Below are 24,606 nucleotides of genomic sequence, written 5' to 3'. Positions count from 1 at the left end.
AAGTTATCCGTTTTTTTCTTTGTCATTGAGGAAAGTAAAAATACAACACATATCTGAAGTGAATTTTCATGCTATTTAATTGGTCCATTTTCTCTGTATAGATTAAAACACTTTTTCTGCTGGAAGCTAACAGGTAGTACTCAAGCACTCACAGCTCGCTCTGTGTTATGTCACATCCCATCTTCTGAAAGCATTATTAAAATACAGCATTTATATCTTCTCTTTCCTTGTGCAGTAGAGAATCCACCTACTTTACAATAGCAACGAAGAGAATACAGAAAGTACACTGAGAGATGCACTGTGCACAGACTGGTACAAGTAGGCTGTCCCCAACAAATCACCCACAGAGAGCCACTCATTGCACAAGTGTCACAGAACAATTAGTGGCTGCTCATCGCTAACAGGTCCAGACATAAACAGCAGAAAGTAAGGACTGCATGATCTACAAAACCAGAGCTGCTTTTATGAGAACAGGAGCAACGTTCTGCTCTCAACATGAGTCAGTCTGGGATTCGAACCATTTCCAGCTACAGAAGGACCCCAGCACTTTGTGCTTTGTCGGTAACCAGGGTTTTGCAAACAAGAACAACAGACGTTTGACAACAGGAGCTCCATGCACGCCCCACGCGCCTTCCTCTCACAGCGTCAGCAGTCAGCATTCAAGCTGGATCAATACCAGACACAGGCTTCCAAATCTCATGGCAAGTGCGATTAAGCAGAGCTCAGTACCGGATGCAAACACAACAGCAGTAACAAACAGGACAGTGACCCGTGTTGCTTTTTCTTCTCACCAACGCTTCCACTTCAAGCACCAGTAAACAAACAACACAAACCCACAAACTTACGAGAGAGAGAGTGCGTGCCTTTGGGTAAGTACTCGAAGAGCAGGGAGCTGTCATCGCCCAGCACGTCGGCCTTCAGCGACAGCAAGCTGTTCTTGCTCATGAGTGCTGCGCGCAGGTTGGCGACGGTGGCAGCTTGCAGTGCATCCTCCCTGTCCAGGGGGGGCTGCGGCAGGTAGCTGCCCTCCCCAGCACCCAGCAGCTGCTCCTCGCTGTGTGCAAACGGGTCCTGCCGCTCCACCCGGCTGTCCGAGCTGCTGGGCTCCGCCGCCGTCACGTCAGCACCTGTGCAGGGAGAGATGCCATCAGCAGGACGCACTGGGTACACCTCGTGTCCATCTGTGACCCCCAGCCACACTGTGACCTTCCACTGCTTCCCCCACTGAAAGTAGTGAACACCAGGAGTGAACAGCTTGTAACAGATGAAGCGTGGTTTTTAATGTGAAGTGACTCTTTTCTGTATCTGTAGTTCACAAACCAAAAAGCTACCTACAAAAAAAGCTGCTGTCCCATTCACGGAGCACTTCAAACACTGCAGTTCCTCTGCCTGGCACCTGCAGAAGCAGAACACCTTCCTCCACCTGTGTTTGGTTTCTCTAATCACACTCTATCAGCATTATTACCTCCTAGCCAAATCAAAGAATTCACTGCTTTGATTTTTATTTATGGGTACATATTCTGTACTACCTCTGCTACCGAGCACACCGTTACCAGGTACATGCGTTTCTCCTACAAGATAATGAAGTTTGTTTTACAAACAAACATTTCCACATAAAGGGAAGTTACAAGAATTCAAAGCGCAACAGCTGCTCCAGCAGAGGGTGAAAAAAAGTAAATCAAAGTGCATTGAAACGGGAACACATCCCAGCAGAAGCATGGACAGCCACAGGAGCCCCCTCCAGGTGTTTGCCAACCCCACGGGCAGCAGACCCCTCCCCTCCTCCTGTCCCATCCCAGAGCTGCCCATGGACACGGCCACAACGTGCTGCCGCCGGCTGCGCATGGACGCTAATTGCTAAAACACACGCGGATTAATTGCAACCACAACAAGGCATTAAATGCTCCTCAAAAGCCAAGATTAGAGGCAGGCAGTGAAATAGAGGCTTTGGAGCTCCCAGTATTTATAGCTGCAGTAACCTAATCAAATACACATTAAGGCAAAATAAATATCCACTTAGTGACGTAAGCACCAAAATACTCTCTGTACACCCAAACCCAAAAACGCATCGAGTTCCTGTCCCCGAGTCTCCGAAACCGCTTCTCTCTGGGATGCAGCTCCTTTTAATGGGATCGAGCCAAAGAATTACATGAATCAAAAGCATCCATCCCTGCCCAGCAATCTAACCATTCCCTGGAGTTCTGCAGAAGCACACGAACCAAGCACTGGGCAGCGCGCTCCCCTAGTGCTGCAGCACCTTGGCCGTGCCCGCGTCCCACCCCCAGCCCCAGAGCTGCCATGGGATTAGTGCTGAGCTCATTAGTCTCCTTAGCAATTAATTATTTGGTAGTTATTCTCTTACACCAGCCTGCTTTTCAGAGCTTTGAAGCCTTAGAAAAGCTTTATGAGTCCGTTGACTTGGATTAATAATTCCTTGATTTGGTTTTAAAAAAGCCAAACGCTGGGCCTCTTTTTGCAGTTTTGGCGATGGCATCTCCAGGCATCCCTGAAACTTTGACATCAGCTTGGAAAGCTCCTATTTACACACAAAACCTAAGATAAAAAGGATCACTGGAAGCCCGAGTACAGAAAACCACATGCGGGCACCACTACTGCCTTTCAAAAGGAAGAGACGCTGCTTGAAAGATAAATAAGCTCAGATCTTGTCACAAATCCAGGCATCAGAAAAGCAAAGCCAAGCCAGCAGCCTACTACCAACTACAGTGCATCAGCATCAAGGCTGTCACCGTAAGGAATTCAGCCTCAGGTAGTTTTCAGCTTTGAAACAAAGTTGTAGTGCCCACGAGCAAAGGCAGCTCTGCACGTGGCTCGTGGGGAAGGGCTGCGGTGGAAACCAAGGTGATGCAACGTACCAACAGCATCCAAAGGGAACGGAACGCAATGAACCGCTTTCCTAGATCGAGGAGAAAAGTGACAGTGCAACTGACAGCAAAAAGCATTAAATCTGGGCAAACAACTGTAAAATCCATGTGCCAACCTCAGAAAGACCAAGACCTTCCCCACGTAGAAGAAATAATCCATCACCCCGATCAGCATTACTTGCTGCTTAACACACAAGGAGCTCCTGTTGCCACTCTTCTCCCTGCTCTGCTCCATGTTCCTGGTTGCCACCCCCTGCCAATGCCTCCACGGGTCCCCTCGCACTGCTCACTGCTTCTGTGCAGCTCTCACCTTCCCAGCAATCCCCAGAGCTCCCTGGTGTTACCTGCACTCCCAATACTGCTCTTCTGCAATTTGTTTTTCTCGATTATTTTTTATTTCAGCTTATCTTCCTCCTCTCTTCTACTCGTAGTTGAGTATCTTCTAGGAATCTGTATTTAGAGGTCTAAGCTCACAACCAATATCAGAGGAAGGTTTGAATGGAAGCCATACGAGATTACATCTTCTGCTGAAGGCAGCAGTACCCCAGGAACAAAAGAGAACGTTCTGCCAGGCTGCAAGTCCTAAATGCCCTTCTTTCCCTCCAGCCTCACAAGGCAAGAGGCCATGTTCCACTCCAACATTTCACAGTCACGCAGAGCAGAACTCCTCCATCTCATAGAATCGTGAAGGTTAGAAAAGACCTCCAAGATCAAGTCCAACCATCAGCACATCACCACCCCTGGAGGCATCCAGGAACCATGGAGATGTGGCACTCAGTGGGCACGGTGGGGTGGGATGGGGCTGGGCTTGGGGATCCTGGAGCTCTTTTCCAACCTCTATGATTATATTCCCTGACTGAGCATCCCAAGTCATTTTCTCTTGAAGTGAAGTAAAGCTCATCAAAGGTGAAATAGAAGATGCTTTGTGTATTAAATACAAGAATATTTTATACAGAGTATTTCAGATCCAACCACATAAGTTACCCAATTCTTCATATTGGGTCAAGTATGCACGCTGCAAATAACTTCCAACAGATAATTAAGCTTACTATTTTAAGAGAAAGAGGAAAAAGACAGATTCCTTCCTCCTTTTGCTCCCGCAGGAGGCACTAACCAACATACTGACAGACACGTTACTCCTAGTGCACCCGTTGATCCCGACGAAGTAACACAGATGACCTCTCCATTTGTTTATGGAGCATCAGCTACTGCTTTTTCACTCGTTAAGCTCTCCTGTGAAGGCTCTGTCTGCAGACAGATGACCAGCAGTGCTCTCCCTTCCACAGCCTCTCCTCGCACACAGCATTCCAGTCCATCTCCACAGCCCACGCGGGACCTGCTCGAGCTCCCAGTCCTCCCGCTGGAGATGGCCAGGCAGGGCCCTGTGCACTAGGCGTGCTCTCCCTTCCACACTCCTCGCAGCACAGCCCAGGCACGTGCACTCCCCGGCTGCCAGGCACATGTCTCCTGCTCAGCTTGCACCACCAGAACACATTTTCTGCAAAGCTGCTCTCTCGCTCATTGGCTGCCAACCTGTGCTGATGCATGGGGTTATTCTGTGCCACGCACAGGACTTCGCATTTGTCCTTGCTGAATCCGTGCTGTTTCTGGCACCGTTGCATTCCAGCAAATCATTCCTCACCGTCTGGTGCCATCCTACAGCGTGCTGAGGGTTTGCTCCATGCCACCAAGTCGTCGATGACTGCAGGACAGGGCCCTGGCCCTGGAGCCGCCTGTGATCAACACGGGCATGGCGCTGTCCGTGGTGGCTCTGACACATCTGGATGGCTTCCTGGGGGCATGTGGCAAATGTCACTGTCTTCTTCACAACGTGACAAGCAGAAAGGGCAGAGGGATGCGAGGGAAGAGATGCCAACACCAGCTTCCCCCGCCCCAAACGCTCATTCCTGCATCCCCCCGCTGCACCTTCAGTTGTACTCAACTATTTGCATAGTTGAGAAGTGAAATTGAGACAGGAACCGATGGACGTTAAAAATATCCTGGTTTATTACAAAAAGTTTATTTTTAATCCCAGATCAGTTCCCCAATCTGGTTCACTCCACGGCTGCACAGACATTTCCAGCAGAACAACTGCAGGAGAGCGCGGGGGTGGAAACAGAGCTCAAAGGGAAAGTGGGGGCCACTGAAACTCAGCTTTCCTGCACTGGGTATTAACTCCTCCTGCCACCAAGTGCTGGCCTGAACTGAAATTATAGAGAGAAAACTGGGCTGAAAACAACAACGGTGTTCTGAGCTCTCCCACCAATTTGTATGGGGCATCCAGACACACCTCTGACACCTAAAACTTCAGGAATGACATTTCTTGCACAGATTTAGGAAGATTCAGCTTGATCTCCTCATGTGCAAATGACACAACCCGTTCGTAAACTCCCAGGAGGAAATGGCCTTTGTTTGCTGGTCTTTTCCTTCTGAGCAAAGAAAAGAGGAGTGCCCGGGCCATCAGCAAAAAGACAATCTTTTTACAGCTGCTAAAAATATCCCTCAAGTTTCTATTTTTGATAGTCCCATTCCCAAGTACCACCCTTGGCCATGTGTGTCACAACGGACTGCTTGTCAAACAAGGCCCGGTGTTCTCGGGCAGTGCTTACAGAGAGAAACGATGCCACAACCTACAGCTGTTCTGATCAGCAGCACTTTTACTAACATAGTCATGTATACATGGATACAATGCGCATCACGTTCCAAAGAAGCCCCAAATTCACCATTCAGGAACTACAGAGATACAGGTTCTAACGTGCAACGCTTTTTCCTTCTGCAGAAGCACGACCTGACTTTGCACTGATGCACTCTGAAAGCACTGCTGTATCTGCAGCTCTGTTTCCTTCAAAGCAATGGGCTGCAGACAAATACCAGCTGGGAAGCCCTCCCCGTTCCTCCAAGGATCTTAAAAAAATATCACCTCCAAAATGATGGAAATGGTTAAATTAGGTGAGTTAATTCTTTCTGAAACTATTGCCATTGGAATACTGAAGTGGGTCCTTGCATAGGAGAGCATGCCAAGTAAGTGTAACTTCCAAAGTCCTTCAGAACAAGTACTTATTGTTTGAAACAAGAGCCTGTAAGAAATTTCCCCCAAAAAACACCGAAAACCAAAATCAAATCTGAGACCAAGACGGCAAAATTAGTTTTCATTTTTGGTTCACTGCATCTTAAAAAAAAAAAAACAAATTCCTCCTCCGTGTGAACGCACAAGCATTGCTGCAAAGGAGAAAGTGAAAGTCCCGAGCAGACAGGCAATCTCAAAGCAGGATTCAAAAAGCTAAACCTTTCATTTCTCACTGCTGGTCATTTCAGTAAAGAAGGGTAAAGCAGTACAGCCGAGAGGAGGAGGCTGGTCTAATCCCAGCACGGGGAACAGAAAATAGCGAGAAGGGCACTCAGCAGAGGGGAAGCGCCTCTGATCTCGGGAGTTAAAGCAGATTAACAGAATCAGGGCTGTGACCACAGGGAGGAGGAAGAGGAGGAGGAGGGCTCTGGAGCCTGGGGAACATGGAGCGTGGGGTGGGGAGAGGAAACGGACACAGCTCAGAGCTAAAGCTGTGCAGGGTGGAACCATTTTACAGCCAGGGTGTAGCCACGGGTAAATGTCCGGGCTGAAAAGCACCGACTTTAGTCTCCAGATTTGAAAACAACCCGATCTAACCCTTTAATAACAGAGCTGAGAACCGCTATTTCTGTGAAGGCTGCACCCCAATAATTCATTAGCTTGCAGCCGGCACTCTCCACAGCCTTTACGCAAAATGTTTTTGCAACCAGCAGCTGCTGGCACAGCCTCCCCACAGCGAGCTGGGCAGCACCGTGCCCACTGTGGGCGGAGGGAATCCCAGGGGGCATTAGAGCAGCAGCCTGTGGGACAGCTCTTCTTGCCTGCTCACTACCAGCTCTTGAGGACAGTAAACTGTTTGTAAGTAAAGTAGCAAGCCAAGCTGCAAGTCCTGCATTTCTGCAAAACCAAAAATCTTGGGAGTTCCTGAACAGCCGAACCCCGTGTCCCGACGCCACGTTGAGTTCTTCCCCTGCTCACAGTATTTCAGATCCTTATTCCACCACACGACTAGAACACTTGCCAAGTAGCACAGCAGAAGCAATGCCCTCGGCGCTGTCTACAGTTGCTCAGTGCACAAATGTTTACAGTGCACATGCACACAGCCAAGACCCCAAATATAAGGTGAACACAGCAAAAGGAGAAATGCTTTCCCATTCTGCAGAGTCCCATCACTCCAGGTGAGCACATTGACATATCCTGGACAAGTGAGCAGAATGCCGTCCTGTTGGAGCATCCCCTCACGTCCCACAGCAACAGAAGATTCCTGCTCTGCACTGGGATCAGTGCATCACCCAAAAATGTTCCCGAGCTTCTCCTCCTCAGGGGAGGGAACCTGTGCAGAACCAAAGACTTGGATGGGAAATACCATACCCCGATCTCTATGAGGTCAGAAGGTGAAGCCCTGTCCACCCTGCCCGTGAAGGTCACCACTCTGGGTAATGCAAAGCTCTTCTTCCAGAAGAAAGCATTTTCACTGCATTCAAACAAAGTAAAGCGAGAAGTTCCCAAGCTGCAGTGTCTTTAAAAATGACTGCTCTGTTTTGAGAATAATTAGTGTCATTTCACAGTCAATTGGTACAAAAAAAAAAAAAAAAAGAAGAATCACTTACGGCTTTAGGGTACAAACACTCAGAAGATGCGTGGGAGTACTTCCTTAGAAATAAACTCCAGATTCATAGCGACTGCGCTTGAACTAACACGATATAAAACCATCAATGAATTCTTCAAGAGACACCCCACAAGTGACAGCGCTTCCCATTATATGGAAAGGCAAAAGCAGCTCTGCCAGGGAGAGCTGTCCTCGTGGGTGAGAGCCTTGGCAACGCCACCAGCCCCGCAGCCAGGCCCTCCAGATGTGCCACCAGGACAAGAAGCCCCAGCCCCGAGTGGAAGTGAGCTGGCAGCTGCACAAAAGCAAAGTTTCAGTGGCTGCACCGAGCTTCCCTGTACGGTGTCACAAAGTAAGTGCTCCCTTATAGCTGCTGCCCCTCAACACTGAATTCAAAGCGTGATGCCACCGTCATTTGCAAGATCCACCTTCCGAAAAGCTGCCTGCATCCTGCTGAAATGCGGTGCTGCTTGCAAGGAAGACCAAGAGGTTATCTGGCCCAATGTCAGGAGGAAGATGCTAACACTGTAGTTTTAAGATTAACTCTCCTGAATTAGCTTTGTGCTGCCAGAAGGTCTGTGCCAGTCCTCTGGCATAGCAGCATTTGCAAAGGGTACCCAGGTTATCCCTTACGCAGAGCTAGCAGACCTCACAAGCAGCATCTTAAAATAACCAAATAGATCAAGAAAGATAAAGGAGCTTCAAAGAACACCGTTGGAGCTAACTCTTTTCTTCTTAGCATACTCTTGAAAGAGCATTCTGCACCCACTTCCTCAGCACAGGGGCACCCTTTCGTCTCTGCTCTGTGCAGTGTGGCTGGGAACGCTTCTAACTGAAGGGTTCTGCAGTTTGCTTTACGAAGCCTCAGAACGAAGCCTGATGCTATCAAATTCAAACACAACCCAAAGATGAAATTTAGAGTGGAGCATACATCCCAGGCACTCGTGACACAGCGCAGACACTCGTCATTACCTGTTCTTACACCAGAAGTGCACCATTTTTCTTCATGCCTTGGAGCTACGTGTGGAGAGCACGCCTTGGCTGCTTCAGAGAGAGAAGAACCTGCTGTACCAACAAGCAACCTGAGTGGAACCCTGCAGCTCCGCAACTGCAGAGAGCAGATTGCAGGAGGGCTGCTTCCACCTGCTGGAGATGGGGAACACTCGTGCAGTGTTCAGCAGACCCAGAGACCCTCCTGCCTGGAGGGAGGCAGTGGGGCAGCAGTGCTTGGGGCAGCAGGGATGCTCTCTTGTTCTCACCCTTCAGCAGTGCACATGGGAGAATTCCATCTCTCCTCACTTCCCAGGCTGGTGAATACAGGGAAAACCAGGAGTGGCTGAGGCTCAGCAAGGCCATTTCACTGAGCCCCACGCTGCTCTCAGAGCAGTGCCCAGGTGCTGCCAACACACACAGCCCCGTGCTGCCTCAGTCCTGGCACTCCGCTCACCTCGTATTCAGTTTTTCCCTTTGCTCAATGAGGACGAGTGGAATACTGAAGCAATTCCCCCCAGCCACCAGCACTCACAGCTTGCCCTTTTCCATCTTCACAAACACCTCTCTCATTGGAAACAGCATTTAGGACAAGATTTGCAACAACCTCCTGGGCTGTGCCTGTTGCTGTGCTGGCTCAGCGCTGCACTGAGCCAACACCAGGAGCTGCGTTCCTCTCATCTGCAAACAGCTGTAAAGAAAAGGGCACTTTTGCTCAATTCCCTGACAATTAGGATTTTAACGATGCAGACACCATTCAGCTTCCAGTAACACTATCTCCTACACTTGGCACTCTTTTCAAAAGCACAACTTGAAGAACATTCCATTTATAAGCAGCTTGCTAAGATCAGTGCTGCAGTTCTCCTTCTGCCGTTGCTCCAGCACGCATGGTTTGCCTCAAATACCTGTCCCAACCCCACGCACCTCATGGAAATACAAGTGTTTGAGTTGGTTTAAGGGATGCAGTGAAAATGAAAAATACTTGAGTGCCAGTCGCATTCCAGGTACTCCACATTGAGTCTTTGCTCCAAACAATCCCAGAACATGTGCACTGTAAAGCCAGAATTCATCATAAATCACTGTTATCTTTGGTTATCTCACATTTTTCTTCTAACTGAAGTTGTTTAGATTTTATCATCAGCCAATTAGAATAATTACATGCGAGCCTACTGCAGTAGATAACTGTAAAATGTAATACTTCTGAAGATATTTGCAGAGTTAACCGTTCATTTAAATCCAATGAAAGCCACATTCAAACTTCAGTATGCAAGCTACTTACACATCCTTTTTCAGCCCATAAAGACTATTCAGAATTTCACTACTGTTTATATTCCTTTCTTCACCTGAATTTGACAACAGAAGCATATATACAATCTCACCCACCCCTCTTGGATTCTGGTGTGCAATGAAACATGGGCTAACCCCTATCACAGGCTGAATTCCTCAAGTCAGCCTGAGGGAGCTCAATGCCACACTCTCTTAAAAGTCCTTAGGGAAAAAACAGCAAACCCAACAACACCAGCAGCCCTGGATCTATTAATTGCCCGTGGTTAGTGAAACAAGCAGGACAGCCATCCTAACTTTGAGACAGAAAAGATCATACCATAAACAGATGCAATTAACTCAACGTTTCTCACGTCAGCAATGGAAGCAGAATGACTTACTTGGGTCTCGACTGCTGTATGGCCATCCTGAGGCAGGTAAAAAAGATGGCATTGGAGAACTTGCCCTGCTGTCATCCTCTACTTGCTGCGTTATGTGACGCACAGTTTCTTTATTTTTCCTGTTCTTCCTGCGCCCCGTGGGCTGCCAGCCATCCCCCACTCCTTGTTCTGAGAAAGCGTTCTGTATTGCACTATCCTTGGCAGAATGCAGCTCACCCCCTCCGTAATGAGAGGGAGAAACCTGTTCCTCTTTGATACGTAAAGACCCATAACCCATGTCACTAGACCAAAGAGACTGGGACGAAACGTCTTCATGGCTGTCAGTTTTTGGTTCCGGATCCTCCTTCCCATAACTGCTCCCTCCTTCGTGGCAGCTGGCGATGGCAGAATCTCCAGAAGAGTTTGCTGGACTCGTCCGCCGAGCCAGCCATGGCGATATGCTCCTGCCAGCCACCACCGCCGAGATCAGAGCGTCCGTGCTGCTGCTGGAGGGGGCTCCCAGCTCGTAGTCCACAAGGTCATCCGAGGCATCTGACTTGATGCTTATGTCGAGAGCTGCCTTGATGAAGTTGTGACAGGCCTGTACGATATCCGTCATCTGCAGATAGCTGGCAGCCGACATCACCTCGATGACGTTCCGGCTGGTCAGCGCTAGGTGTGCAGAATACATGAAGTCAATGATTGCCTTAAAGCCTTGTGCAGTGACAATGTCTAAGTGGGTGACCGTGGCCTGGTCGGAGGTTTTCTGTACCTGGCAGTACAGCGTTTTGAAGTAGCGACTGCTCCCGAGCAGAACGTTTTTGTGAGCCTTGAAGATCTTCCCCTCCACTATGATGCAGACGTCGCAGAGGATGCCGTGCTGCCGCTGCTCGTTGAGCTCCCGAAGCAGGTGCCGGTAGTGAGAGGCAATCTCCATATCTTCCTTTCGGTTATTCATTTGGAAGTCTTTGTGTTTCCTCTTCCACAAGTCCTGCATGGAGAAGGAAATGACCGTTGAACAACATCCAAACAAGCTCAGATCAGCTCCAAACTGCACCACATTCAATAGCAGGTTTGTCTTGAACAAGCCCCACAGAATACAAGAGCTGCCCAGAAAGGGTCCACGTTCATGACATGATGCAGACTTCAAAAAACTGCTGTTAGAAGGGACTAGATGTGAAGCTCTGATGGATACAAACTTTTGGAAATCACTCTGCAACACAATTTCCTCAAGGGAAAAAGCATTATGAGAGCACAGAATAGCTGAAATCCCCCAACAGCACAAGCTGAGTGAAAGCAGCTACTCCCCTTGCTGTGCTGCTGCTGAGGGGCTATAAACACTGCTTTCAAATCAGAAAAGCAATAGGCAAAATCTGAGACTACAGATCACAGCAGTTCAAGTCCCCACCCAAACCAAACCAGCAGTGGATCAGAGCTATGATATTAATGTCACTTGAAGCTTAACTACTTATAAGCACAACCTTTTCAACTTTGCAGTAAAACTTGTTTCCTTGGCTTTACATCCCCAAGTTTTCCCCACAACCAGCCTAAGATGTTGGGGGAAAAAATGCTATAAATCACAGCCTTTCTTCATAAGAGAGGTGCTCCAGCCCTACAATGGGGAGGGATGAGTCTTCCTTTCCCCCAGAAACTTGAATTTGTCCCAGTATAAGAAGTTCCAACTGTGAAGCTGATATTGAGGTCCACATCTCAACATACAACAGTAAAACGTGTGTGCTTGGAGCATCATCATGAGCAGCCACATCCTGGGTTTAGGATACTAGTGATTGCTGATGAAAACAAAATCCCTGTGAGAACACAACCCTGAGCTCTCCCAGTCCCAAAGCATACATGGTTAAATATAAGCACTGCCAGCAAGGCTGAGCAAGCTTGAAGCAACTTTTCAACGCACATCGAGTTCAAATCCACATTCAGTCCCATCTGTTCAAACCAACCAGCAGCAGTGGGCAGGCCTAGGGCAGCCACAATTGGGAAAGTTCACTGATGTGTGCAGGAGGGTTTCCAGCACTGGGGAACACAGATATGTAAGATCCATGCCCCCGCCTGTGCTATTAATACCACCTACAGAAGCCAACCAGCAACAGTCGAGCCAACGCCGTTGGCTGGGGAACGAGCCCACAGAACGCACGTTACCAGCACCTCTCTGCTAGAGCTCCACCTGATGATTCACAAGGTCGAGTTATGCAACTGTTGCCTGCACAGGCCTCCTCCGTTCTGTAGGAATGGGGCTGTCTCCTCAGCAGGGGCAGGAGCGCTAATTTGCGAGAGCAGCTGGTCCCTAACCACTGAAAACCAATGGCTTCCCTCATAAAGGAAGACCCATCCTCCCTCCTGCAACACAAACAGGCAGAACTGGGGTTTATGAGCTTCAACTCCGTGCAGCTCTTCTGTAGAATTAAGCACAAAAGACATGAAGAAGCTTATCTTCACTTGAAGGTGGTCAATAGCAGTGTAGCTCTCCACTATCCGAATGCCACCACCTATGTAACACCAAGACCTATCTGGGGACCCTGGCTCCGGCCACCCCCATCTCAATAAACAGCCAACCAAGAATCAGAGTTGAGGAGCAAGAACATGAAGAACCGATCTGTAAAATAGCTTTTAAAGGCCTAGAAAGACCCTGTCAGACACAGGCAGCATAGACACTCTGTAACCCATGCACTGAATGTGGCTGCCACTGCTCCACAGCCATCTTCAGCTTTGGGAGAACCACCTATAAAGGCAAAGTGACAGTTCAGTTTTGTCTTTATTCTAGAAACCACTGCTGCATCTACTTTTAGGAGCTGAAGAGTCGACTTAGCTCCCTCAGGAAATACGAATTGCCACGCAGGATCGAGTGAGTTGTCCATCATCAATCCTGCCTCCACCAGCTGCCACAGCCACGTGATTCTGAGGGAGATGCGAGACATCTCACAACACAATCATGCAATGATCCCAAGGCTCCAGATCTGGCACTTCCTTTTGCTCTTCCTTTACAGGTATCAAAACCCAGGCTCCAAGACAGCATCTCCCTAGAACTGCTTGGAAAAAGAATTGTCTCCCACAAGGTAACTTTCCCCTCCTCAATTTAATACAGATTAACATCAGGAATATTTGTCAATATCTTCACTGTTCACATGCTTTTACGCAACAACAGCTTTTCCTGGATTTCTTCTTGAATGTCCTGCAGCTAGAAATTACACTGATTCCTTGAGATTTTCTTTCTTTACTGCTTTAGGTGTCTACTGAGCTTAGCTCAGCGCATGGCTGGGTTCCCCTCACTGCTGATAGCAGCCCATCTCAGATACACCTCATTCTTTGTTTAAGCTGCCTATGCCAGCGACCTGGATTGGGCATTTGCCTCCTTCTACCTTCAGTTTAGAGCAGAGCAGTCTGAGCAGCACACTGACTAATCCACTGCTTCTTACGGACGAAGCACTTGCTAGCTTGTTTATGAAATAGCTTCCCTCTGACTTAATTTCCTATCAAGAGATTTTTTTACTAACCACAGAAGAAAAAATAATAAAAAACTCTGCAAGATTCCTCCCTGGCTTCCCTCCCGCCTGCTGACAGCAGACACCCTGCAGCCACGCAGCCCTCTGCATGTTCACATCCCCAAGGGCTGGGGACAAGAGCAGGAGGTGCCTTCTGGACAGGAAAGCAAAGCCACCTGATGTTCTAAAATACAAAGTATATAATAATGCACATTAAAATAACGAGAAGATGCATCGCCCTGTGCAAATGATGGCAACTCATCCTCGTTTCAAAGTACTTAAATCATAAGTATAAAGAGTGATGAACAGGGAAGACACCCATCACAAGGAGCAGCAACCCTCCACTGGGAGGAGGTCCTGTGACAGCATTTCCAAGTGTGCAAGCAAAGATGTTGAGTTTTACTGATTAGCCTGAGGACAAGAGTATCTACATCTACCGTAGCAGCAATTGTTACTGGGGATGCCTCGGTCCTCCCTGGCTAAATGTCTGCCCCCTGCACATGTCGTCCCCCACCCAACATTTGTCACAGCCTTGTACCTTTTAAATGAGAGGTCTTTGGGGGAGAAAATTAAATATGCCTCAAATTCAGAGGAATTAATTAGTTTTCTGTCTACCCATGTCAAACGAGAACACCCGTTTAATGTCAAGGAGCACCAGGGAATTAATCCAAGTTAAATTTAAGGCAATTTGCTAGTAGTTAAAAATTCAGGAAGCTTCAAAACCCTGCGCTCTTCTGTTCCAATTTCACACGCTGTTTTGTGGCCTCTTGGCTGGTGTCGGGATTTTTTTCCCCTCCTTTTCTCGGTAAAAATGTTTATCTCCACTTACAAGACGCAGCGGAAGGATTTCTTCAGAAAGGCAGTGCCCCTCCAAGTCCCGGTGGGAGCGCAGCGCAGACAGCTCCGAGACTGCTCGAGATGGACCCTGAAGATCAACACTGTTTTACCTCAGGTCTCTTTAATGCACTGAAGGATCTCAAAGCTGAACACCTACTGAAATTATTTTGGCTTGGGCCTCTGGCGACAGCACACGGCCCACCACAGCTTTCCAAGAAGCCAATGAAGCGTAAGGGCTCATCTGTAGATTTTCCACTAAATAAATGGTAGGAGAGCAGGCTTTCTCCATAAGTCAGTTTACAGATCGTACGGTAATTCTATTGCTTTCCTAGAAATAACTAGAAAAATCATCCCTAAACAAACAGCACTTGCATGTAAGAGCAAAAAGAACCAGCGAGCAGATTTAATCATCACCTTCCTGCCAACTTCTGCCAAGATACAGGGCAGCTTTTTGTTCTCATGTTGTCAAAGCTCTGGTCTTAAAGCAAGCATTAAGAATTTATATACATTTTAACCCCAACTAGAACGAACCTAGCTGTACAAACGCACCATTTATGGAAAGTGTTTACTTTGCATTAGCAGTACAGTTGTTTGTACACGAAAATATCACCTGATGGCATAATAACAGCCTGAGTAAACAGAATATTCACTTTAAGTGAATTTCACCTACGGCAAAAAGAAGAGCCAGTAATGCTTACACAGCCAACCTCACTGCATACATACGTGGAATAAGTCCCCTGACCAAAATCTCTCAGTTAAGGGGTTCAAATGAGTAGTGCCTAAAACTCGGCAAATTATTTCAATTTTGACCAAGAGCCACAGAGAAGAAACACAGCACACAGATGAAAGCCTCTGCCGTCCCATCCCTTGGGAAACAGTGGGGACGAAAATAAACTCCAAAGCACTTCATTCCCTCCGCTCCGACAGAAAACAGCAGCAAAAATGGACTACAGTTCCTCCTCATCAATTGAAAGCCCTGTACAAGACGAAAATACTTCTTGCTGTCTCGCAAAACCAAAAATGTGAACCCCGTGGCCCTCAGCCTGGTGCCATTTTCCTAACGTAAGCTTCCACCCTTAGCGCAGAGGGCTCCGGTTAGGGAGCACCAAGCAGCACGCTCCTCCACCGGCCGCTCCATGCTCCCTGGGGAAAACAGGCCAACTGGAATTCCACCAAAAATGTGCTGTTTCCTCCCCCATTTCTCTCCAGAGAAAAGGAAAAACAGATTAAGGAGGAACTGCAATTCACTCGGATGGTTTACAACACAAAAGAAAGCCCACCACCACGAAAACAAAAACAAACACGCCCCACCGCTGCTTCCCCATGTCCTCCCCATATCTCCACTCCCAAGACATTCCAACATTTTTAAAATTCCTCTGCCAAGCAGCTCCGCAAGGTGAGACCAGACTGAAGCTCCCCCTCACACAACGCTCTCTGTGTGCACAAGTTTCACTTTTACCCAATTAAAGACAACAGAAATAGAGAGGATTCCTCCCACCCATGCACCCTATGCTGGAGGGGGAAAAAAAAAAAAAAAAAGAACAAAACCACAATGTAACCTTAACAACTGAAAAAGACAGTGCCTGTACTTGGAGTACTCTTCTAAATGAGAGAGAGAACAGAAGAATTGGGACATTAATGGGTGTAACTCCCCGCAAAGGCTCCACTTGAGTTTTTCAAATGCACTACTCCCAAACTGAAGGGCTGCCTCACAGGGGCCTTTGAAGAAGAGCACACAGCTACTAGGAGAGTTTTCATTTCCTTATACTGCGTTCTCCAAAGCTGTATTTGTGTTTTGGTTTTATTCAAAGTAGGTGGAAGTAACAGTTTATGAAAATGAACAGCTGCCACAAGAGAAATTCTTCTACTTTGATTCAAGAATCCAGCGTGTTGTTAAGTTGGTCATATGTTTTTCAGTGAACTTAAAAAAAAAAACAAAACCACCAACCAAACAAGACACCTCACTGCCACCACCAACCCCACAGCTGCATTACCTAGGTGCATTTTTATCATTGGATTTGAGCCCCTTCAATTCTCATTGACTGTTGGACTTAAACTTCAACCACTTCCCACCAATACTTAGTTAACATCTGCCTGATGGGGATTCACTGAAACATCCCTATTCAAGGCCAGGCTGGATGGGGCTTTCAGCAACCCAGCCTAGAGGGAGGTGTCCCTGCCTATAGCAGGGGGTTGGAACTAGATGGCCTTAAAGGTCCCTTCCAACCCAAACCATTCTATGATTCTATGGTTGAAGCCAATGCCACCCACGGCAGCAGCTCTGCTTGGCATCTCTCTGCAGCAGGCGGTGCCCAGGAGCCCATGAGCAGAGATCCAACACTGTGCCTCCAGCAGCTGCAGCACGCGGCCAAGAGCTCGCTCCCTGCCAGGTGTCGGTGCAGGTAAAGGGACTTCACCCCCATCTGTCTGGATTAGAGCTTGCCAGGACACACAATACATTGAAGACCACATAATCAGGCTACAATTGCTTTTGCTGTGAAAATACATAGACCTAGATGCAATTAGGAACTAGAGGAAGGCCAGTTTCAGCAAGAGGAATAAAGACATCCAGAAAGCTGCGTGCTCTGCTCTTACAGCTTGGCTTCTGCAACCTGAACAAGAACCAGAAGCAAAACCTAACCCTGGTAAGCAGAACATAAAACAACAGAGCTACCATTAAACATCTCACATCCCTCCCCACAGCTTTCAGCCAGTGGTTTGGCCATGACCAGTCAGACCACTGACCTGAGGCTGCCAGGCCAGCTCCAGCCTGCAGAACCTGCAGGGTACAGAAGCATAGTGGGACGACGGGACTTCCGAGGGTAGCTGAGAGAAATTCATTTATTAACCTTCATTAACTCCGACAGCGCATGAAGAACTTCACAAGAAAATGAAAGCTGGGGGAAAACTGTTGGCGTCCTCAGTTTGGAAGGAGAGCAATTAAGAAAGCAGAATTAGGAAAAAAAAAAAACACTGGAGATGTTGGTTTCTCTGTAGTGTTCTTAAATTAACAATTAGTGAAAAGATTTTTAGTAGTCTTCTAAGAGAAACTTCAACTAAAATTTAAAAAAAAACCAGAAAAGACAATTACTGCTTACCAGTAACAAACTGGGTTCCAGCTCTGGTGCTTCTCCTGCAGCAGCTGAGGACATCAACAGTCTGAGGGCAGCACAGCAGTGCCCTGTTCTTGGCCTTCCAACAGCACTGGGGTGAACTCTTGTAGAAAGACAGCTATAATGAAAAGACAAAACCAGACGTTATTAGCATTGAAGAACAAGATCACTGAACAACAGCAGTACATGTTGAAGTCCTTCCCCTCCAAACTCACATGTAAAACACCTACATATGATCTAATGAACAGGAAGATGATGACTCAATGCATATCTATACATTCAAGGTAATTAAAGCCAGGTTACCTTTTTGCAATAGTGTTAGCAAGTTACTTCTTATAAGTATGGGAAAAAAATAATCTAATTTGGGATACTAAAACTTCAAACAGTTCCATGAAACAACAGCGTTTCCTGTTTGGTAGCTTTTGAAAACATTCTCACTTTAATGACTTTTAAAAGAGACATCTGTGGCCCAAAGGCACTGATTCACCTTATCTGACCTATAAGATACTGGGGCTAAAAGTCACCAATAGAGCTCCTGACAAAACCTGTGTTTGCAATGGAACATTCAGGATACTCCTCTTGAAACACCCAAGGGACAGTTCCTGCAGCTGATGCCAGTCCAGGTTACGAGACAAAACAACCCCGAGATTTTGAAAATTTGTCGCAAAGAAAACATCAGAAAACACAAATGAAGAAAGCTTTTCCAGTATGAGCTAATGTCATTATAAACGGTCACAGAACGAATCTAACGAGCAAACCAAGTAAGAAGGAAGACCCAAGCATTTTTATGACAACGAGCATAACTGTGAAAATCTGGAAAACAAATACACAAATATAACCCAATTTGAGCAAATACCACTGACTTTGTTCTCAATCTCTATTTCCCACTGCCAAGTCTTGCCTCTGCCTAATTCTGATTGCTTCTCCATAGCAATTGTGTTGGCTAGCTCTCGACAGTCCTTTTATTTAGGCAGTTAGAGAGGGAAAAAAAGGAAAGAAGAGCAGGGGAGGGCACGACCAACTCTGATGTATGGGAAATGACTTGCTTGGTGCGTTGTGAAATTAATCTGTATTTTCACTCACACTTGAGATTGTTAAAGCTCCCATTTATCTCCTGTCCCCCGGTCACAGAGTAAGCCGGAGCAGTCTGGTAAGAACAGTAAAGCTGAGACCTCTCCTATTTTGTACCACTCTTCACTTTCCCTTGCTCTGCATTCTGCACCTGTTTTCTGCATCTCACAGAAGGGACAAAACCTGGTGATGGTGACTAATGGAGGCAGGTTCACCATTAGGTGGGAGCAGAAGAGCAGCCACAGGTATTTCTCCAACTATGTACCACGTACCATTTCTAAACCAGCCTTTGTTATCAATTTCAAGCCAAATTTTATTAAAAAAACTGGAAGCTTTACCAACAAGGCAACCTCTGGATACTCTCTTTCCATTACCACATGACAAAAATACCTTTGGATGCTCGGAACTCACCAATATTTGACAATGTTTTCCCTTAGCAAAGCGAAGCGCCGCGATGTTTCACAGCTGCATCGTGCATGGTTTGGTGACAGAAGGAAGATGGTAAGGAGCTCCACGAGGTTCTTCAGATGTCCTGCATTTGGGAATGGAAAGAACAGGAGGGAAAAGTGAAAACCTACACTAATTTAAAGCAAAAAGATAACTGTCGCTTAATTACAAGCAACAGGTAAAACAACTCAACATTTACAAGATTGTTTCCTGACTCAAACATGAAATATTCTGAAATATTTCTATGACTGAGAGTATGGGAAGCAAACTAGCCCTTGCATTAAGTTAGACTTTAGCATAAGATGTTAGGACAACTAACAACTTGTGGCCATGCTTCCAGACAGAAGCGCTCTGAGGAACTCTCTGCCGAAAACAATCCTTGCAGAAGCTGCTTGAAGATCTCTTATCAACATTGTACATTCTAATTAGCGCCATAAAGATTTAATTAACATTCACACAACTCCTACGACATACATCCTTTATGCGGGGTTAATATTAACCGAGCCTCACCGTTACAGTCATTCCCACCACCACCTCAAAACCAAACTATTTGCCTGAGGTTAAAGGGAAACCGTGCCTGCGTTGTACTGAACGAAGACATCTGAATTCTATTCCTGCTGACCTCTGCTGAATTACCACCTCCAAAAGGCAATGCTCTGCCCGAGCCACAGGGCAGCACACACGGGTACGGAGCACAGCCAGCTGCTCCTCTTTACAAACAGCTAAACATTCTGAAGAAAGCCCACAAAGCCGTAGGAAAAAGACACAAGTGCCTACCAGAAAAGCAATGCAGCAAAAAGAACACGTTCTGACCGTTTGCTAATGCAAGAGGATGCACCTTTCTGAAAGGGCACCGTGCACACACCTCTCTGCACGGTGCTGACACGCAGGCTGGAAATATCTGCGTGCTTCCCTCACCCATCTCCCCACGGCTTCCAGCTCTGCCCCTCCATCCCCATCTGTGCAGGGCACAGTGCAGAGCAGCCAATGGCAAAGCAAGCACTGAGAAGGTTTAAGAGGGTCCGGTGACACCAAAATGATTTCAGCTGCATGTCCATCTGCCCCTCTGACAGCACTAAGGACACCCTGACAGCTGCCCCAGCAGAGCTCACCTGTCCCAGTGCCACTGACTCCCGCAAGAGCTGAGCTCCTGCTCACAACAACAGAGTCAGGAAAATAAGCGAAGCGAAGGACGTCACGCTTGTGTCTGTGTCACCCAAAAACCAACAAAAAAAGCACCGGAGAAAAAGAGGGTTAAGGCACGTCATGTTGGGAATTACCCTGCTGGGAGCTTCCCCCAAAACGCTCTCGTTGGGTTTGTGGCTTTTTCAAGAGGGGATCTTTGCTAAAACTCCCAAACCCAAAACGTACAAAGGGTGGAGGGAAAGGAGGAAGAACCGTGGGGTGATTTTAAAAGGGAAGTGAGCTGGGGGAAAGAGCACCTACGAGAGAGAAAAGAGACGCAGGATTTGGGACCGCTCCAGCAGATAACAGATAACACACGCGGTGCTCTGCGGCTTCTGTGCCTGCAGTTCCTGGTACAGCGCTCAGTGCCTCAGGCAGGCGTCCCTCCTTACTTTTTAGTGTCAATTTGATCTTTCTTTCCCCCCCATCCCATAACAGTTGATGAAACCCAGAAGAGGAACGAAGGCAGGACGGACGCACGGCAGTTGGAAGGAAGCCTGTAAGCTGCTCTTGTGCTTTGCCTGCACCTCATCCCCCAGCACTACGGAGCAGGACTTTAGGAGCGCTGCATCCTGATTACTTTTTTAATGGTATTTAATTAGTTGGTGTCAGGTTTGGGTATTTTAAGCACTAATGGCCAACACAGACCATTGATTCTTCTGTTTCGGAGCACTGGTCAGAAAGGCATTTCCTCCTACGATATATTAGTACAAAAGGTGTGAGCTTTGTTAATGTCTTCATCCTGAAGTTGAGGCATACAAGACATCCAAGTTGAGACATACAAGAGGGAGAAGTAGCAGTAGGGTGGAACAGGCATTTTGTCAATACAAGAAGAGCACAAAAAAGATGGAAGGTGGCTGGGGATTTAAGTGGACACAGGTATAAACATATTCCTCAATGTGTAAAACCCCGCTCACTTTTCTAAGTAGGGTTCTTAAGCAGCTAAGTTCTTGGCATGCGCTCCGACATTCTTGTTACTAAGTTTATTTTAATCCACACATAAGCCAGTGGCTGTGTTTGTAGAATATTTCCGAGGCTCTGTGGCCTCCCTGCTTTACAGAAGACCCCACCTCAGCTTCGCCATGTAGGCAACATCCAACGTGGGCAGGATGATTTTCTCGCAGGGAACAAGGCGAGGGCCGGCAGCCAGGCCGCAGAGCACGGCAGCAGGGGGGGCTGGCTCTCACCTGCCAGCTACCTGCAAAGCTGCACTGCTCCAACGCCTGCGTGCGCCCACACCTCCGTGCAACCCAACGCCGCCAAGTGGAACGCGTTTCCATCTCATTAGAATTGCTGTCCGGGACCGCGACCTGCCCGCGCAGCGCCCAGGAGGCACTCGGTACCAATGTTTCAAGAGCAGCCACAACACAGCCTGACGTTTCTGAAATAGCACGGGACGGAAAGAAAGCTGAAGGAACTGCTCAGAGAATGACTGCTGATTCGTAAGGGAGAGAAAACCCCACCGCTCCTTGCAGGAGATGCAGTGAGGATCTCAGGCTGCAATGTGTTTACAAAGAGCATCTTCGGCATAACGGTGATTTTTCTTCAGTATACTAAATCATTTTTTAGGAGAGGAGAGCGAAGAAGGCATCCCTGCTCCACAGAAGCAGCTGATGGAGCTCAGTACTCCACGAGCAGCTATGGGATGGGATGGGTCCCAAGAAGAAGACAGGTCTGGGGGGAAAAAAAAAGAGGAAAACTCAACAGCAGCTCGGGGTAAGAGGCTGCAATGCAAAGGGACCACCTGGAGAAACCAAGAGGAGGGAATAAAGGGATGTTCTGAATAAATAAAGTGGAATTCTAACCCCAGGGTTCTCACGATGCCATTGTCCTCATCTCCCTCCAGCTCCAGCCTTCCGGCCACTGTAAATCCCAAATACCCCACACAAACAACACAGCTGAGCTGTATGCTGTCTCAGGCAGGAGTTAGCCAAAAGCAACATGTAACAAACACAGTATTAACCCCCTTATGCAAAGCACCCGAATTTCCCAGTGTGATGCTCAGAGCAATGGACACAACCTGCTGGCTGCTGGGAATCACAGTGTGCACACGGGATGGCCAGGACAGCTGCGGGTCGCTCCGCAGAGACAAACCAAGCCCTCTCTTCACCCCTTTGTTTGGCATTAAACTAAGCCAGAAAACCCCCTGCACAGGAGCAAAAAAAAATAAACACAAAAATAAAAAAAACCCTGTGAAACCCCCCCATGGATGTTTTTTACCAATTTAGGGGGAGTCCAGGGAGCGTTACAGAGTGCTCCAGGGCAGGCACTGAAAGCAGCACAGAAAGGGGAAAAAGTGCTGGGAAAGGCTGGGCTGATGTGCCACGGTCCCACTGGGTGGGTGTCAGCCTGCCGCCGTGCTGCAGGACAGGAAACTTCGCTCAGGAACTGCAGAAACACAGACCTACAAAGAAACGACCCGTGTGAGAGGAGAGCGCAGACAAAAAGGTTTGGCCGAGGAGCGTTGGAGGCGAAGCAGCCGGAGCGACAGCGGGTAACAGAGCTTTCATTTCTCTGCAGAGCTGGGGGTGCTGAACTGGTTTTCTTCTGAGCACTTCCAGTTACCAAAAAAAAAAAAACCACCATAAAAAAAAAAACCCTTCTCGCAAAGAACATCTCCTGTCGTACGGCTGTCCCAGAAAACAAAGACCACGGGGAAAAAGTGGCCCATTTTCCTCCTCCAAGAACCCCGCGTACAGGTCATGTTTTCAAAGGCTGAATCCTGCGCGCTTCAGAACGCCGCAGCATTTAACAGGTACAAAAACCCGCTCAGCATCGACATTATCACAATACCCGTGTTGGCTTTTCTTTTGGTACGGTGCTAAAACCAACTCGATTCCATGACAGCCATCGTGTGAGCTCTGCCATCCCCAAAAAAGCACCAGAAAGTGCCAATCCCGCACCACGCACTGAAAACGCTGTGACTAACCATACACTCCACCCTCGGTCAATTTTGATTTTTTTTCTTCCTCCTCCAGCGCTGAGGATTTCCCAACACAAAACTTGACAAACAGCGAGGGAACCTGGGCGGGATTGCCACGGGAAAGTCGCTATTTGTTTGCAATTAAAAGCTGCTGTAAGGGATACAGCAAGCCAGGTGTGGATACAAGCCGGAGAGCTCGGCGAGTTTATCCATCACCATCACGCTTTGCTCGCTCTTCCTGGACAACATCGGCTCTTCGTGGGGAAAGAAAAGGGAAAGCACTCCCTCACCTCTTCCTCCTTCACCTCTCGGGGAGACGCACGCAATGCACGAGCAGCAGAGCAGCTCGGAGCACAGCACCGCACTCATAATGAATACTTTATGGAGTTCGGAGCCGGGACCCGGACCCGGATCGGGCGGAACTGACACCGGCGGTGCCCGAAATGCAGGCGCACAACTCGAGGGCAGGTGCTGCCCGCAAAGCACGCACCTCCCAACCGGCACCGCCGCAAACAATGCCGCTCGTCACCCGGCGTGCCAAGTGCATCGCGGCGACCGCAAAACCAAACAGCATCGGGAATCCATCCCGAACTGTTCGAGTGCCCCTTTGTTTGTCCTCCCCCGGTCAGGTGAGAACCCGAAGATACGGCGCTGAGAGCCCCGCTGGGGCACAGGGTTCCTCCCGGCCCCACAGCTGTCAGTGGGGCATTGACACAAAGGGGCCGCGGCGCCCGGGGGGCACTTTGTGCGGGGTGGGGGCAGAGCGGAGGGCACTGCACTTGTTACAGCCCCACGGGGGCACGCACACCCCTCATGGGAGCGGGGATCGGCTGCTGGGTTGGTTTTTTTTTTTCCCCCCTAAGGGTGTTATTATTTTTGCGTGTTGTCATTATCTCTTAAAAGAGGGTCACTTCCCCCATGTCAGCCCGCAATTAAAATGGAGGCGCTGCGAGCCGGGCTTTAGGGGGAGACAATAACCCAAAACGGGGCTGGATGGAGGAAAAAAAAAATAAGAAAATAAAAATAAGGGGGGGGAAGGAAAAAGAGGGAAAAGGGGGGGGAAGAGGGAAAAAAAAAGGGGGGGGAAGAGAAGGAAAAAAAAGGGAGAAAAGAAGAGGAAGAAAAAAGAGAAAAGAGGGGGAAAAAAGGGGGAAAAAAAGAGGGGGAAAAAGAGGGGATAAGAGAAGGCGGAGGGACGCAGCGAGCCCCGCAGCACCGTTACCTCATCCCTCTCCGCGGCAGTTGGGGGCTCCCGACAAACTCTCGCTCCAACTTGTGCGGCTCCGGGGGCGGCGGGGCCCCGCGCGGGGCTCCGGGGCGGCCGTGAGAGTGCCCCCCCCGCGCC

At 48.2% G+C, this 24,606-nt stretch overlaps 1 protein-coding gene across 7 annotated transcripts in view; it reads right to left on the bottom strand.

The window, feature by feature from the left end:
• ZBTB46 (zinc finger and BTB domain containing 46) overlaps positions 1 to 24,606 on the bottom strand; it is a 44,727-nt gene that overhangs the window by 15,527 nt on the left and 4,594 nt on the right. For 3 of the 7 annotated variants that reach the window (XM_021417018.1, XM_021417021.1, XM_021417023.1), the window contains exons 1-5: positions 24,484 to 24,606; positions 19,116 to 19,238; positions 17,621 to 17,753; positions 10,213 to 11,182; positions 846 to 1,127 (exon numbers count right to left, since the gene is read on the bottom strand). In XM_021417018.1, the coding sequence (XP_021272693.1) occupies positions 846 to 1,127; positions 10,213 to 11,182; positions 17,621 to 17,674 (1,306 nt within the window). In that variant the 5' untranslated portion in view covers positions 17,675 to 17,753; positions 19,116 to 19,238; positions 24,484 to 24,606. Of the gene's footprint in view, positions 1 to 845; positions 1,128 to 10,212; positions 11,183 to 17,620; positions 17,754 to 19,115; positions 19,239 to 21,525; positions 21,688 to 21,707; positions 21,711 to 24,483 lie in introns of those variants that run through there. The other 4 variants (XM_021417020.1, XM_021417022.1, XM_021417017.1 and 1 more) reach the window with 3 other exon arrangements.

Source organism: Numida meleagris, chromosome 19 (assembly GCF_002078875.1).
Source record: "Numida meleagris isolate 19003 breed g44 Domestic line chromosome 19, NumMel1.0, whole genome shotgun sequence".
NCBI classification, from domain to species: domain Eukaryota; kingdom Metazoa; phylum Chordata; class Aves; order Galliformes; family Numididae; genus Numida; species Numida meleagris.
This window is presented reverse-complemented; position numbering and strand designations above follow the sequence as displayed.